The 16,696-nt window shown below is 43.9% G+C and overlaps 1 protein-coding gene across 1 annotated transcript in view; it reads right to left on the bottom strand.

Annotated features, from left to right (window-relative positions):
* Positions 1-353: 353 nt before the first annotated feature.
* Positions 354-16,696, bottom strand: part of LOC133151474 (RNA-binding protein 20-like) — a 51,351-nt gene continuing 35,008 nt past the window's right edge. The window contains exons 11-13 of the mRNA XM_061274546.1: positions 11,551-11,670; positions 9,537-9,658; positions 354-1,066 (exon numbers count right to left, since the gene is read on the bottom strand). Of these exons, the coding sequence (XP_061130530.1) occupies positions 1,025-1,066; positions 9,537-9,658; positions 11,551-11,670 (284 nt within the window). The 3' untranslated portion in view covers positions 354-1,024. The remainder of the gene's footprint in view (positions 1,067-9,536; positions 9,659-11,550; positions 11,671-16,696) is intronic.

Raw genomic sequence — 16,696 nt, 5'->3', positions numbered from 1 at the left:
GCATCTTATCAGGATGCCTCCTGAACGCCTCCCTGGGAAGGTGTGCCGGGTATGTCCCACCGGCAGGAGAACCTATGGAAAGCCCAGGACGCGCTGGAGAGACTATGTCTCTCAGCTGGCCTGGGAACGCCTTGGGATTCCCCAGAATGAGCTGGACGAAGTGGCTGGGGAGAGGGATATCTGGGCGTCCCTTCTAAAGCTGCTGCCCCCGCGTCCGGATCCCGGATAAGCGGAAGAGGATGGATGGTTGGAAATCTTGAAAAAATAAGTGAGAATGATAATAGCAAAAAATACAACTGTTCAAAAAATTTAACAAATGAACCTGAACTAGTGCAATAAACCCAAGACCAACAAACTGTTCACTAAAGTTTCTTTAATGCACAGTACAATTGGTTGCAAGGTACATTAGTACAATATATTGAAAAAGCTGAAAAAATGATAGTTCATTTTGCATGTGTTATTTCTTGCCTCTTAATGTTAGTTACACTCTGTTCCTTGATCAGGAATCAGTGTGCATTTCAGTCAAACCAAGACAGTACAAAGAAACAATAAATCGAACAAGTCTACTTATATCTATTTCAAATTACAATCAACTAGACAACTCAACTTCACAGAAACATAAATGAACACAAATCATGCAGGTATAGAGGAGTTCGGAATTCCATTAAGGCAATCATTTTCCTTCATACCCAGACCATATGTTCTGCAAAGGAGTAAAAGCAGAGCACACCATTACCAAAGCAACTGCTGTTTTGGCAACAATGTTTTCCTGAAATCATTTATCTTAATTTACCCCCGCCAATTTGTTTTGTAATAATACATTTTAAATCATTTGTCCATTCAAAACGGGTTAATCTTCTGAAAGTCACATGATGCGTTGACATCTGTTATCTGTTGAGTGAAACATTAAACATTTACAGAAGCTGTGGACTGGGGGTTAAGCATTTTTGAGTGCCTTTGTTTCCCAAGACAACAAAGAAAAATGAACTCAAATTAAAAGAATGACATGTCATTCAAGCAGCTCTCAATACAATTGACCTTTTGTTCTTTTTGTCACCAAGTATTTCTGCAAAAGAATGAACAAAACAATTGAATTAGATAGTCATCGTGTCAAGTTTCAAGTCAAGTCAAGTTTATTTGTATAGCCCTAAATCACAAGCAGTCTCAAAGGGCTTCACATAGACAAAAATTGACAATTATTCTCAAAGCATCCCCTGATCTTAAGCTCCCAAATGGCTCATGGCTTTATGTACACAGTGCTCATCATGAATACCGATGTAGCCCCTGATTTTTTATTTTATTTTTTATCCAAATCAACTCGTCAGTGAACATGAGAACCCTTATCATTTTGATGCGGTTGACTTACCTGTGGTTTAATTCCTGAGACTTACAATGTTACATGTAGTATAAAATAATGTCATATATTTGCTAAACTTTCATGTGCACATAGACATTTTTGGCAACATAATCAAGCAACATTACCAAAAAGTAATTTTCCTTTACTCTACACCGTGTGCACAATTATTAGGAAGTTGTATTTTTGAGGATTAATTTTATGTTTGAACAACTACAGTGACCGCAGTCAATCCAAAATGTTAATTAACTTCAATTTGATTAATTCATAAAGTAAAACTGAGGTTTGGGCTTTTTAAGGAGAAAATTTGTGTGTGCACAATTATTGGGATACTATTAGTGTACAGAAGTATGATGCGACTAAATGAAAAACAACCATGTTTCCCACATCACTTGTTTATTTTCATCTGTTTAAGTGAGAATAAAACTCAAAATTTACGAACTGACATTAAAAAAAAAAAATAAAGGGGAAAAAATAATCAAATTCTTTTCAAAAACAGCCACAAGGCTTCCATTCATGGATTCTGTTAGTTTCTTCATCTGCTGACAATCAACTTTCCGTGCTGCAGCAACCACAGCCTCCCAGACACGGTTCAGAGAGGTGGACTGTATTCCTCTACTGTAAATCTTCCATTTGAGAAGGGCCCGCAAGTTCTCATTAAGGTTTAGGTCAGGTGAGGAAGGGGGCCATGTCATCATCCTTTTATCTCCAAGGCCTTTATTGGTTAGCCATGCAGTGGAGTATTTCGATGCATGCGCTGGAGCATTGTGCTCCATGAAAATCATTATCTACTTGAAATATGCAGAATATTTCCTGTACCACTAATTGGAGAAATTGTCTTTTAAAAACTGGCAGTAAGTTTGGGAGTTGAGTTGGAGTCCATCTTCAACCCGATAAGGTCCAACTAGCTCATCCTTAATACCAGCCCATACCAGTACTCCACCTCCACCTTGCTGGTGTCTGAGTCGAAATGGAGTTCTGAGCCCGACACTGATCCAGCAACGGGCCTACCCATCAGGTCTGTCAAGAGTCACTCTCTTCTCATCCGTCCATAAAACATTTGGATATTTCTTGGCCCAGTCTTGGCGTTTCAACTTGTGTCTCTTGTTTAGTGGTGGTCGGGTTTCAGCTTTTCTTACCTTGGCCATGTCAGTGGAGTACTTTGATGCATGCAATTGAGTATTGTCCCACAGGCTACAGGGAGTAGAGATACAGAAGTACTTAAGAGTCAACAGTCCAGAGCAACGGTGAGTGTGGAAAAGAGGTGAAGAAGCGCATCAAAGCAGGGTGGAATGTGTGGAGAAAAGTGACAGGGGTGATGCGTGATAAAAGAGTATCGGCAAAAATGATGGGAAAGTTGTACAATGTGAGACCAGCTATGTGGAATGGTTTAGAGACAGTGGCACTGGGGGAAAAGACAGGAGGCAGAGCTGGAGGTGGCAGAGATAAAGATGCTGAGGTTCTCTTTGGAAGTGACGCGGTTGGATAGGAACAGGAGCAAGTGCATCAGAGGGACAGCGCATGTTAGGTGTTTTGGAGATAAAGCCAGAGAGGCCAGACTGAGATGGTTTGGACATGTACAGAGGAGGGATAGTAAATATATTGGTAGAAGGCTGCTGAGGATGGAACCACCAGGCAGGTCAAGAGGAAGACCAAAGAGGAGAAATATGGATGGAGTGAAAGAGGACATGAAGTTAGTTGGGGTGAGAGAGGAAGATTCACAGGATAGGGTGAGATGGAAACAATTGGTTCCCTGTGGCACCCCTGAGATGAAAAGCCGAAAGGAAAAGAAGTTGAGTATTCTATGCAGGCATAAAAATCATGGTCTACTTGAAACTTTTTACTGTGCCACTGGTTGAAGAAAGTGTCTTTTAAAAACTGACAGTGTATTAATTTTGATTCATCCATCCATCCATCCATCCATTTTCTGTACCGCTTTGTCCCCACGGGGGTCGCGGGCGTGCTGGAGCCTATCCCAGCGGTCATCGGGCAGTAGGCGGGGGGACACCCTGAACCGGTTGCCAGCCAATCGCAGGGCACACAGAGACGAACAACCATCCGCACTCGCACTCACACCTAGGGGCAATTTAGAGTGCTCAATCGGCCTGTCAAGCATGTTTTGGGGATGTGGGAGGAAACCGGAGTGCCCGGAGGAAACCCACGCAAGCTTGGGGAGAACATGCAAACTTCACACAGGGAGGGTCGGAGGTGGAATCGAACCGGCACCCTCCTAACTGTGAGGCGGACGTGCTAACCAGTGCGCCACCAACCGCCAATTTTGATTCATTTTTGTTTTAATAGGTCCTAGCATCTCATTTTTAATAATACCAGCCCATACCAGTACTCTGCCTCCACCTTGCTGGTGTCCTATTTGAAGCGGAGCCATTACTGATATAGCCATGGTCTAACCTGATCCATCAAGTGTCATTCTCATCTCATCAGTCCAAAAGATCTTTGTCAAATCTGTCTAATGATATTTCCTGACCTATTCTTGAGGTTTCAATGTGTATGCCTTGTTCAGTGGTGTTACCTTTCCATACCTTGGCCATGTCTCTGAGCACTAAACACCTGGTATTTCTGGGCACGCCAGGTAGATTGAAGTTCCAGAATATGGTAGTACTGAAGGATAATGGATTCCTGTTCTTAATGTTTCAGTTTTCTCAAATCTTTGGCAGTTCATTTGCATGTTTTTCCTTAATACAAACTGGATTCGGTTGAAGTTGGGAAATTGTGTAAAATGTAAATAAAAACAAAATACAATGATTTGAAAATCCTTTTCAACCTATATTCAATTGAATACACTACAAAGACAACTTATTTAATGCTCAAACTCATAAACTTTATTTTTCAAATATTATTTAACTTAGAATTTCATGGCTGCAACACGTGCAGTAGAAGTTGGGAAAGGGCATGTTTACCACTTCGTTACATCACCTTTCCTTTTAATAACACTCAAAAGTTTTGGAAGAGAGGAGACTAATTCTCTTAGCTTCTCATGTGCAATTCTTTCCCATTTTTGCTTGATGAACCGCTTCAGTTGTTCAACAGTCCGGGGTCTTCCCTGTCGTATTTTACGCTTCATAATGCGCCACACATTTTCAATGGGAGACAGGTCTGGACTGCAAGCGGGCCAGGGGAGAACCTGGAATCTTTTACTTCAAAGCCACGCTGTTGTAACACGTGCAGAATGTGGCTTGGCATTATCTTGCTGACAAAAGCAGCGGCGTCCATGAAAAAGACGTCGCTTGGATGGCAGCATATGTTGCTCCAAAATCTCTATGTACTTTTCAGCATTTACGTTGCCTTCACAGAAATGTAAGTAACCCATGCCATGGGAACTAATGCACCCCCATACCATCACAGATGCTGGCTTTTGAACTTTGCGTTGATAACAGTCCCGACGGTCCGCTTTCTCTTTGGTCCGGAGGACACCATGTCCAGTATTTCCAAAAACAGTTTGGAAATTGGACTCATCAGACCACAAAACACTTTTCCATTGTGCATCAGTCCATTTTACATGAGCTCGGGCCCAGACAACCCGGCGGTGTTTCTGGATGTTGTTCATAAACGGCTTTTGCTTTGCATGGTAGAGTTTTAACCCGCACTTACTAATGTAGTGACCAGGGCTGTGGACTCGGACTTGGGGACTCGGACTCAGTCGGACTCGGTCATTTTTGCCGGACTCTGACTCGGTGCAGATTTTGAGTCCACCGAGTCCGACAATAAAAAAAATACGTTAAATTTTATTTTCATCATGCTGCTGAGAATGCGCGTAGGAATACTGTCCACAGCTCTGCTACGGTTACACAGGCGTTGCTACACCAAAGGGAGGGGAGATTGTGTCTGTAGCAACGCTGATTAGCTAAAGAATGCAGTGTGGTGTAAATTAGCACTCAACCAGCTGTTCGTCTCCCATTGTTGGCTGACTCGTCCGCGAGTGAGATCAGATAACTTGAATTGCCGCTTTTCATCGCAGATGGCTCAGACATCGATGATGAAGTAAGTATAGTCTAAAATGTTTTTTTACATTTTTACAAATGATGAAAAATGTATCGATCAAAACTCAAAACGAAAATTGCAGATACTCAGATACATTATCACTTTGGCCATTTCACTAATGATTTTATTTTTTTCTCAGGTTTGTGACAGCGAAAGTGACGCGCAAGACGATCCAATACATGGTGGACCGTGAGGAGTTTCAAAAGGCGGTCATTTCTCTGATTGTTCATGATGGCCTCTCGCTCGTCACATTCCAGCAGTCTATGCGGCTATGCGGACACTGCTAGGGCCCGCTGCTAATCAGCTCTCTGTCAACCTAAACAGTGATCAGATCCGCCACATGGTGGTGGCTGAGGCCGACAGGTTGAAAGACGAAATCATGTCGGAGCTGAGCCAGGAATGCGTATTCATCAAGGCAGACGCCGCCACCAGGCTCATGCGGAACTACATGGGCATCAACGTCCAGTACTTCGGCGACGGGGAGATTAAAATCAAGACTCTTGCCATCAAGGACACCGACGGGGGGCATGACAGTGAGGCGGTCAAGAATGTCCTCAACGCCGTCAAGGATTTTGACCTGCATGTCCTCTCCATCGTCGTCGATAACGCAGCGACCATGAGCAAAGCCGTGCGGCTCATCAATGAGGACGACGAAGATGCTGATGATGAAAACGAAATGGATGAGGACGAGGGGGGCGTCAATCTGGACGACGAGGTCCAGCTTGAGAAGTTCGCTGAGATTCAGGATGCCAATTTTCGAATGATTCATCACATGCGCTGTGCTATTCACACGCTGCAACTGGCAATTCGTGACGGATTGAAGGTGGAGCATGTCATGAAACTACAGGATAAAGTCGACGGGTGGTGAAGAGAATGCTTGCTGTCCTCCGTCGTCGAGGAGGTGTTCTCCCTGTCGTCGATGTGCCCACCCGTTGGGGAAGCACCTACCTCATGACAAAACAGCTCCTTCATCTACGAGAGCATGTCCAGGACGAGTCAGAATAGAAGAAGCTTGAGACCTTGGCCACGATCCTCAAGATGCCATACGATGTCACGGTCAAGCTCCAGTCGGCCTCAATCAACCTCGGCAGCTTTCTCAAGGAGTGGTCGGCCTTGAAGGCAGCGTTGCGCAAGCAGCCCCCTCTGGCTTCACCGATCGCCAATTCAATGGAGCAACGAGAGGACAAGCTCTTCGACAATGATTTTTTTCTGGCAGCCGTCTTCGTCGATGCGCGTTACCGCATTCTCCTCAGCGAAGAGCAGATGGAGCGCGCCAAGAATGGCCTCCGTGCCGTTGTGAGGCGAATCCGGTCTCGTACCCACCAGCACCTGGAAGAGCCGTCGATGGAGGCCGAGGTTGATTGCTCCACATCGACGGAGGAGGATGAGTTTGAAAAAGAACTTGACAGCATTGAGCGCCGCCAGCGTTTGTCGGCCGCCACCTCGCCAACCGACATAGATGAAGACATTGGGGCAATGTTGGCACTTGGTCGAATGAAAGAGAGCCCATTTGTTACAGCTGATCGTTATCCGTCCGGCCTCAAGGCAGCGACTCGGACACTAACAGCAATGCCAATCAGCCAAGTCAGCGTAGAGCGCCTGTTTTCCGGGCTCAGGTTCATCATGTCTGATCAGCGCGGCGCAATGAAGGCTGACTTGGTTGAGGCGATTTTGTTCCTAAGAACAAACTCAAGTCGTTGAATTGAAACTTGAAAGTATATGTTTATTGTATTTTGTTTATATGTTTAATAAACCAAAAAGCCATCACAAAACTGTTGTAATTATTTAGATTTTGATCTAAATTAGCCTTGAATAAAGACTAAGCAGTCACATGAATTAACAGAAACAATGGACAGCCGAACTCTGACTCGGGGTCAAGAGGCCGGACTCGGACTCGGTGCAAAAATCCGACCGAGTCCACAGCCCTGGTAGTGACAAACTGTATTTACTGACAGTGGTTTTCTGAAGTTTTCCTGAGCCCATTTGGTGATATCCTTTATACACTCATGTCGTTTTTTAAGGCAGGGCCGTCTGAGAGATCGAAGGTCACACTCATTCAGTCTTGGTTTCCGGCCGTGGCGCTTACGTGCAGTGATTTCACCAGATTCTCTGAACCTTTTGATGACATTATGGACCGTAGATGTTGAAATCCCTGAATTCCTTTCAATTTTGCTTTGAGAAATGTTGTTCTTAAACTGTTAATCTATTTTCTCGCGCAGTTGTGGACAAAGTGGTGAACCTCGCCCCATACTTGCTTGTGAATGACTGAGCATGTTTCGGGAGGCTCCTTTTATACCCAATCATGGTACCCACCTCTTCCCAATTAGCCTGATCACATGTGGGATGTTCCAAATAGGTGTTTGATGAGCTTTTCTCAGCATTTTTTGCCACCTTTACCGTAATTTTCGTACTATAAGTCACGTTTTTTTTCATAGTTTGGGTAGGGGGCGACTTATAATAAGGAGCAACTTGTGTTTTTTTTCAAAAATTCCCCCCCCCCCCAAAAAAAGTGAAACGGCGATAAACGAACCACGATGTAGCAAGGGATTACTGTAATTTGAATTTCAAGTGACGTCAGCAGCGCGAGGCGGCGTGGCGGTTGTTTACATAAAAGAAAAGATTGATTACGGGATGACGAAGATGACGAAGGGCCCCACGTACTACCGGCATCATTAGCGGCTTTGTTTCTAAGTGACATGGCGGACGAAGAGTTTGAAGGATTTGGAGTGACACAGAAGGTTTGAAAAACTATCATGGCTTTTACCCACGCCCGGTCCTACTCTTCGGAGCTCTCTTTCACCTCCGTGGATTGAAGTCGGGGGCCGGCGCTCGGCCGGGTGGCTGTCCGGGGACGGTGGATGGGGCTCGGTCATGGCTTTTACGCATGCCCGGTCCTATTCTATGGATCTCTCTTCCACCTCTGTTAGGGTTTACAGAATATCTTCATCGTATGATTATGTTGGAATGTAACCTGTAACAATTTACCTAGCTTGTCTTGCCTTAAAAGTAGTAGAACAAAGTGCTAAGATCTTTTCAACTGATTGACTAGCAGAGGAAGCAATCAAAGTTGCTTTGTTTACACAACGTCGTAAAAGACCCCCTGCTATGTTTTAATCAGCAGGCCAGGGGCTTCACCCCATCCTGTCCACCCACACCCCCACTTTCAACCCCACTCTGTTTCTCTCAATAAATATGCACCTGATGAGGCCTGAGTCGGATCTCACTCGACCATCGCTGTAAGCACAGCGACGAATGAACTCTCCACCTGCAGGTGTCTAAAACGACCAACTTGTCTCCAGTGTGGTTCTTGCAAAATACGTTTGAGTGAGCACCACCCTAACAACCTCCATGGCTGGAAGTCCACGCCGCCACACGCCTGGAAGTTTGTTTTGTTAAATAAAGAGCCGTTTACCAAACCCACGTCTTTCCTTGTACTTTGTTAAGGCTACAATATAGTTATATACTAGATCTGTGGAATAACGACGAGGCTGACGTCAGGGCTCACGTGCGGCGTTGTTGACAAAGGACGAGGAATTTGATCGATGGATTTAATGATTTAGAGTGCACAGATGGTTTGATAATATTATTGCTTATATAATAGTTATTTGATTTCTAATTTATATATCGTTATATGGGCCTGTGGAATATTTAAGTGCAAGCGCCGTCAGCGGCGCGCACCCATTGTTGACAAAGGACGATCGATGGATTTAATGAATTGGAGTGACACAGATGGTTTTATAAACGTGTTATTTATGTAATAGTTTTTTTAAATAACTCTGAATGTTACGTCAGGGCCGTTCTCAGCTCTTCGTTTGTGTTTATGTCACGTTAGCATACCTATCGTTTAGCCTGTTGTTGCTCGTTCATGACTGTTCTTGGTGATGGATTTTGTCCAATAAATTGCCCCCCAAAATGCGACTTATACTCCGGAGCGATTTATATATGTTTTTTTTTAACTTTTTTGGGCATTTTATGGCTGATCACTTCATATACTTGCATGGAGTAACCTTTCAAGCTTATACAGCATGGAGTTGGAAAATATGAGTAAAAACTATCATATGGTTAAAATATACACTTGCCTAATAATCGTGCATAGAGTGTATTGTACACACACACATATACAGTACATACAGATACATAAATAGATACATACATTTAGAAAGTAATAAATGTTCTTTCATACTTGCACGTTTTCAAAGTGCTTGAAGCTTTTGCAATGGGTGATCTGTGTGTCTTTACTTCCACTGAAAAAACGGTTACACGCTTTGCAGAAGAAGCCTGTTTTAGGAACCAAGAATTCCATACCTGAGAGACGGAGAGAGAGACACAGAGAGAGAGAGAGAGAGAGAGTGAGAGACGGAGAGACGGAGAGAGAGAGACACAGAGAGAGAGAGAGACACAGAGAGAGAGAGAGAGAGAGAGAGAGAGAGAGAGAGAGAGAGGGAGGGAGAGAGAGAGGGAGAGGGAGAGAGAGAGAGAGTCATTAAAATCTTGAACCCCGCATGCAATAGGACAATTACCAAAGGGTAGTCAACAAAACCTGTTGCATGCTAAATCAAAAACCTGCTACTTGTCAGACCGGGAAAACGTTTTTCTTTTTGATTTATGAACCTCTCCACAACATAAGTGCAGATATCCCTGACTCCATAAAAATAAAATTCCACTTCAGTCAACACCTGACACCAATGCCAGTTTATGTAAATGATACAAATTCATGCAAATTGGAAGTGCATATTCTCACTGACAGAATCTTGTATTTACTAAATCAGGGGGGCCAACCCGCGGCTCGCGAGCCGCATGCGGCTCTTTGGCGCGTTTCATGCAGCTTTTTTACGTTCATATCAACATTTGTGTTTATTTTTCGTGCGTATTTGCTTCGCTTGAGTTAAATATGGTATTTTGGTCAAACGCGCATGCGCGTGAAGTGAAATCCCGCAAAGGAGGAGGGACAAACCCATTTGAGGAGTGTCAATTTCGCTCTCCAAATGGCAAGGAAAAAATGCACAGCTAAACGAATATATGACGATGAACACAGGGCAGAGCGATTGGTTTTGCTGGGTTTTTAATGAATGGCGACTGTGACTACGGGGGCCCATTAGGTCCAGAAAAGCTGACAAGGCGCTAACCCAGGGGTGGTCAACCTGGCCAAAATGGCAAGGAAAAAATGCACAGCTAAACGAATATATGACGATGAACACAGGACGTTTTTAACAGATTTAAAGTTGTTTTTTGTTGAACGCTATGGCAAGCCATTCTGCCTTGATATGTCGGACGTCATTAGCGCATTTAAAAGCTTCAAATGGTCAGCGCCACTTCAGCTCACTTCATGCCAATATCGATAAAGACTTTGCAAAAGGGACTGAATTTCGCAAGCACAAGTTTGGACACTTTGAAAAGTCAGGCAGAAAAGTAGGTACAGCTTTTCCAAAAAATTACGAAGCACTCAGAGACTGTCACACTTGCAGTGTTTCAACTGGCTTGGAACATTGCACGGGCTAAAAAGCCACACAATGAAGTGGAGTTCGTTAAAAAATGCCTCAGTGATGTTATTGAAATCTTGTCTCCTGAAAACGACAAAGTAAAACGAATGGTCTGTCCCGCCACACATAATAAGTGAAAAAACTCATTGTTTTTGTCTGTGGAATTTGTTGAACTGAGAGTTTGTCTGTGTGAGACAATACACACAATGTTCATTGTTGAAAATGTGGTCTTTGGTCTGTGGTTTTAGTACTGTAGGAGTCAATTTGTCATTATCATGTTGGTGCGTGACATAATAATGTCACACAAATGTGTGTGTGTGTGTGTGTGGGGGGGGGGGTGTTCATGTGTGCTCATGTGTAAGATGTGGCTCTTTGCGATGACAGTAAAAAATGTGGCTCTTAGTCTCTGACTGGTTGGCTACCCCTGTCCTAAATCTTTAAATTACAATATAATTGGGGAGAGGAATTTAATCAATTATGTTATCAAATATTAACCACTTAAAAAGACTGCACAACAAAAAAACATTTCAGTATAAACAAATCAGTTAAAAGCACCTTTTTGACACAACACACATATAACAAATTACCCAATACAATTTTCTCATGATGTGTATACTGTGTATCATCCAATGTTTGTAAAAATACAAAAAAACATAGTTACAGTACAACTTTTTGATTCAGTCATTCAATGTTCATACATTTCAAAAGACGTCTTACCAACTGGTATGCTCGGATCAAAATGGACAGTTTTGTCTGTGGCCATGAGAGTTTCTGTTCTTGGCTTATCCTCACTCTTCTTTTCAGTGACTTTTGGAGTGTCAGACATCATGTGTCTCCCTATGTGAACATAAGATAATACAGAACAAGAACAGAACAAGCAATCTTAGGTTTTCATGAAAAATCAATGACTTCATCTAAACCCCATATGGCAAAATGTTAGTTTGTTCATTCTTATGCACTAAACAACAATATTACCAAAATCAAAATGAGATGCCGTAACAGTGCTATCCAGGGCTGTGGACTCGGTTCGGACTCGGGGACTCGGACTCTGTGCTGATTTTGACCGAGTCCACCGAGTCCGACAATAAAGAAAAGAGGCAAGACGCACCCAGAGAGTGTCAGGTTACAGTCAGCGCGGTAGGAGTTGGAAGAAGCAGTAAAAACTCCACCAAACTCGTCGTAATGACCCGTGATATATGTTATATCCTTACTATTTTCCAGGTTCTTAGATAGCAAGAATAGGTCGGACAACGACGTGAATGATAACTGCTTTATTCCTTACTCACAGTGCGTTCACAGGGCGTACCACAACAACACAGAATGCGCCCATCCCACTTCCGGGGGTTTTCTACTACGGAATTTGAGTTAGCCCAAAATACACAACATCTCTTCCCCTCTTACAATGAACGTGCTATATGCATGAATGCGACCAACATAGTCTTATGCACCTATAACTTGACATCTTCAAGATCTACCAATAACTACCATTAAACAATTATCATATATGGTCCAGACAATTATGACAATAATATTCCCATGAAACCTTAACTTTGGGTGAGGGTGGACTACGTCGAATTCTACCGAATTATAGCGAAAAACCGATGTCGTACGCCGTCAGCACTGTTGTTTTCAATAAAAACATGAAGAACTCACGTTTGCGTCAGTCAATTTTAATTTTTATAAAGGATTATTCTCATTTGATGTCTTTAAATTCATCCGCGTTCTGCCATTGAAGCGGGGTGCATTCAAAGACCAGTCGTACAGACGGAAACGTTTTGTGATCAAATCTTTCATAACGAGAATGATTTGAGGTAATTGATTTGAATGAATAATTGAGAAGAAATTTCAGTTCTGAAGGCTCCTTTTGTCCCTAGCAAAGTGACCGATGGTGGGGAGGGGGGATAAAAATTGTAAAATCAATTCACTCAAATCATTCTCGTTATGAAAGATTTGATCACAAAACATCCAAAAGAACATCCATCTTCTTCTTGGGAAATGGAAAACAATTAACACTTTAATGTGCCATATCAAAGTCCATGCAACAAACAAAACGATAAACCAACAAACTGAAAATAAACAACAACAAAGAATGGTCGAAAAGGAGTAGGAGGACACATTGCTTTTTAGATTCCTGCACCTTTCTCACTTTATCCATTAAACTAATGATTCAACGTATAAATCTACAAAAGAACACAAGTAGACAGACTTATTTTCCATTTTGGTTGTGTGTAGCCATTTGCCATTTTTTAGTCCTTGTACCCGCTAAACAAAGTCAAAGTCAAAGTCAAAGTCAAAGTCAGCTTTATTGTCAATCTCTCCACATGTCACAACACACAAAGAGACCGAAATTACGTTTTTCTCTACCCCACGGTGACGAGACAACAAAGTTTAGTAATTTTTTTTAAAACTGGTGGATATTTGGACTTTGCTTGAGTTCCATAGACTGTTCCATAGTTTGACCCCGGTTATAGTTATACAGAAACTTTTTAAGGTTGTTCTTATGTTTAAGATTTTGAAGTTGTGATTCCCCCTTAACGTATAACCTCTCTCCCGATTCCAAAATAAGTTTTGGATATTTTCTGGTAGTTGTTTTGCTTTTGCCCTATATATGATGATTGCTGTTTGATAAGATACTATGTTAGTGAATTTCAATAGTTTGGATTGTATGAAAAGTGGATTTGTGTGTTCAAGTAGTTGACTTTATAAATAGTCCTTATTGCTCTTTTCTGCAGGATGATAAGTGCCTGTAGTGAAGTTTTGTAAGTATTTCCCCAAACCTCAGCACAGTAATGCAAATATGGCAAGACAAGTGAACAATAACGTGTCTGAAGTGAATGATAATCAAGTAGTTCGTTTGCTTTGTATATGATAGCAATTTTACTTGATATTTTGGATTGTACGTGGCTGATGTGTGACTTCCAACTCACCCTGCCATCTATTATAACCCCAAGAAATTGGTTTACCTGCACCCTTTCAATTTAAGTCCCATCTTTTTCTATTCGTACCTTTATGTTCGCTGTGCCTTTGCCAAATAACAAACTTGGTCTTACATACATTTAATGATAATTTGTTCCATTCAAACTATCTTTTTATTTTTTTAATTTCCTCATTTAACACCGATTCCACTTGTTGGATGTTATTACCTGAACAAAAGATACTGGTGTCATCTGCAAAATTGATGAGTTTTAGTTCTCTAGATACTTTGCACATATTTATGTACAAAATAAACACTTTAGGGCCTAATACTGACCCTTGTGGGACACCACAAGCTATGTCCAAATATCCAGAGCAGTGATTACCCAACTATACACACTTAGACTTAGACTTAGACAGATTTTATTGTAATTTTGTAAACACTCAGTGCACACAAAACGAAATGACGTTGCATACGGCTCTCAACAAAAGAATGACATCTCGGCTGGATAAAAAGTGACATTTCTATATAAATATGAAATAAGATAAGATAAATAAGATAAATATAAAGTGCAGCAATGAAGGAAACAAAAACAGTATCTACAAAGTGCGCAGGGGAATGCTCGGTTGACTGTTCAACAGTCTGACGACAGTAGGGAGAAAACTATTGCAGAACCTGGTAGACCTGCAGCGGATGCTGCGAAACCTCTTCCCAGAGGGTAGCAGGGAGAACAGTCCTTGGTGGGGGTGTGATGGGTCACTAATGATATTTCGGGCTCGGGACACGCAGCGCTGGGATGACAAGTCCTGAATGGAGGGAAGAGGAGCCCCGATGATCCTCTCTGCTGTCCTCACCACTCTCCTTACGTTCTTCCAATCGGAGGCGCTGCAACCCCCACACCACACCGAGAGACTGCTTGTCAGAATGCTCTCTATGGTGCTTCGGTAGAATGTCCTAATGATGGGTGGGGGCAGGTGGGCTCTCCTCATCCTCCGCAGGAAGTACAAACGCTTCTGCGCCCTCTTGACCAGTGTCGTGGTGTTCCCAGTCCAGGTGAGGTCGTCTGCGATGTGGATCCCCAGGAATTTAGTGCTGCTGACCACCTCCACACCTGAGCTGTTGATGATCAGTGGAGCGTGGTGAGGCCGGTTCTTCCTGAAGTCGACGATGATCTCCTTCGTCTTCTTCACATTCAGGATCAGGCCATTGTCTCTGCACCAGACAACCAACTGCTCCACCTCCTCTCTGTAGTCTAGGTCGTCGTCATCGCTGACGAGGCCCACCACCGTTGTGTCGTCTGCAAACTTCACGATGTGATTGGTGGTGAACCTGGGGACGCAGTCGTGTGTCATCAGGGTGAACAGCAGGGGGCTCAGGACGCAGCCCTGAGGGGAGCCTGTGCTGAGGGTGATGACATCTGAGGTGTTCTGTCCGACCCGGACTGACTGAGGTCTGTTGGTGAGGAAGTCTAGCAGCCAGTTCCGAAGGGGGGTGCCGAAGCCCAGGCGTTCCAGTTTTCCCACCAGATGCTGTGGAATGATGATGTTAAACGCTGAACTGAAGTCCAGGAACAGCAACCGCACGTGGGTGTTCCTCTCCTCCAGGTGAGCCAGGCTCAGATGAAGAGCGGAGGAGATGGCATCCTCAGTAGAGCGACTCACGGTCGGCAAACTGTAACGGGTCGAATGTCGGGGGGAGTCTGGAGACGATGTGGTCCTTGACCAGCCTTTCGAAGCACTTCATCATGATGGGAGTCAGTGCCACCGGTCTGTAGTCATTGAATGAGGTGATTTGAGGTTTCTTTGGCACCGGAATGATGGAGGCAGCCTTGAAGCATACAGGCACCGTGGCTTGGCCCAGCGAGATGTTGAAAATGTCTGTGATGACACCAGCCAGCTGACCTGCACATTCCTTTAACACCCGCCCAGGTATGCTATCAGGGCCTGGGGCCTTACGTGGGTCTGCTCTGAATGCATCTTTTATATTCGAATAAACCAAGTCCAGAGTGTTCTCTCCCCGAGTTGGAAAATCCACGTGTTGGTAGAAATGAGGGAGAATAGTTTTCATGTTAGCAAGTCCCCAGCAATGATGAAAACACCATCTGTGTGCGTGGATTGCAGCTCACTGATTGTTCGATAGAGAACGCTCATGGCCTCTTTCGTATTAGCGCTGGGAGGGACATACACGGCCGTGATGCTAACAACAGTAAACTCCCTGGGCAGGTAGAAGGGTCTGCAGTTGACAGTCAAAAGCTCGATGTCCGAAGAGCAGAAGCTGGCGACAGATCTAGCATTTTTGCAACAGCTGTTGTTGACGTAGACACACAGCCCTCCTCCTCTGGATTTACCGCTTAGGTCGCTGTTACTGTCGGCGCGGAATGTAGCTAGCCCCTCCAGGCTAACGGTGGAGTCCGGAATCGATGAGTTCAGCCACGTCTCCGTCAGGATGAAAGAGCAGCAGTCTCTAACCTCCCTCTTTGAAGAGAGTTCTAGTTGTAGATGGGCCATTTTATTATCCAGTGAGCGGACGTTGGAGAGGAAGATGGATGGAAGCGGCGGTTTGTAGGGGTTAGCCTTCAGCTTAGCCGTCAGCCCACCTCGACAGCCGCGCTTCCGCCGCACCTCCTCCGCTTACTCCTTCTCCGGCGTGTGCTGCCCGGCGAGCCCGCTGCATCATGAGCTTCCGAGGCTAGGGCCCGGAGCATTCCGGCAAAGGTAGTTGCGTCTACGAGTCCATCTAAAACACCTGATGACCCTACCTCCAGCAGGCGCTGGCGATCATAAACTAACCTACTGGATGGACAACCTAAACTTTGAGTTGTAAGTAGTGCCCTAGGCGGCATATTACGTGAAATTTGTGAAATCGCGGTGAGAGCAGTAGCAGCCGCAGCCAACTGGGGCGCCGCCATCTTTAATTGCCGTTCTCTTAGATAATCCTTTATCCAGTCTA

This window comes from Syngnathus typhle, linkage group LG3 (assembly GCF_033458585.1).
Source record: "Syngnathus typhle isolate RoL2023-S1 ecotype Sweden linkage group LG3, RoL_Styp_1.0, whole genome shotgun sequence".
Classification (NCBI taxonomy): Eukaryota; Metazoa; Chordata; class Actinopteri; order Syngnathiformes; family Syngnathidae; genus Syngnathus; species Syngnathus typhle.
The sequence above is the reverse complement of the archived record's forward strand: the minus strand, read 5'-3'. Positions and strand labels throughout refer to the sequence as shown.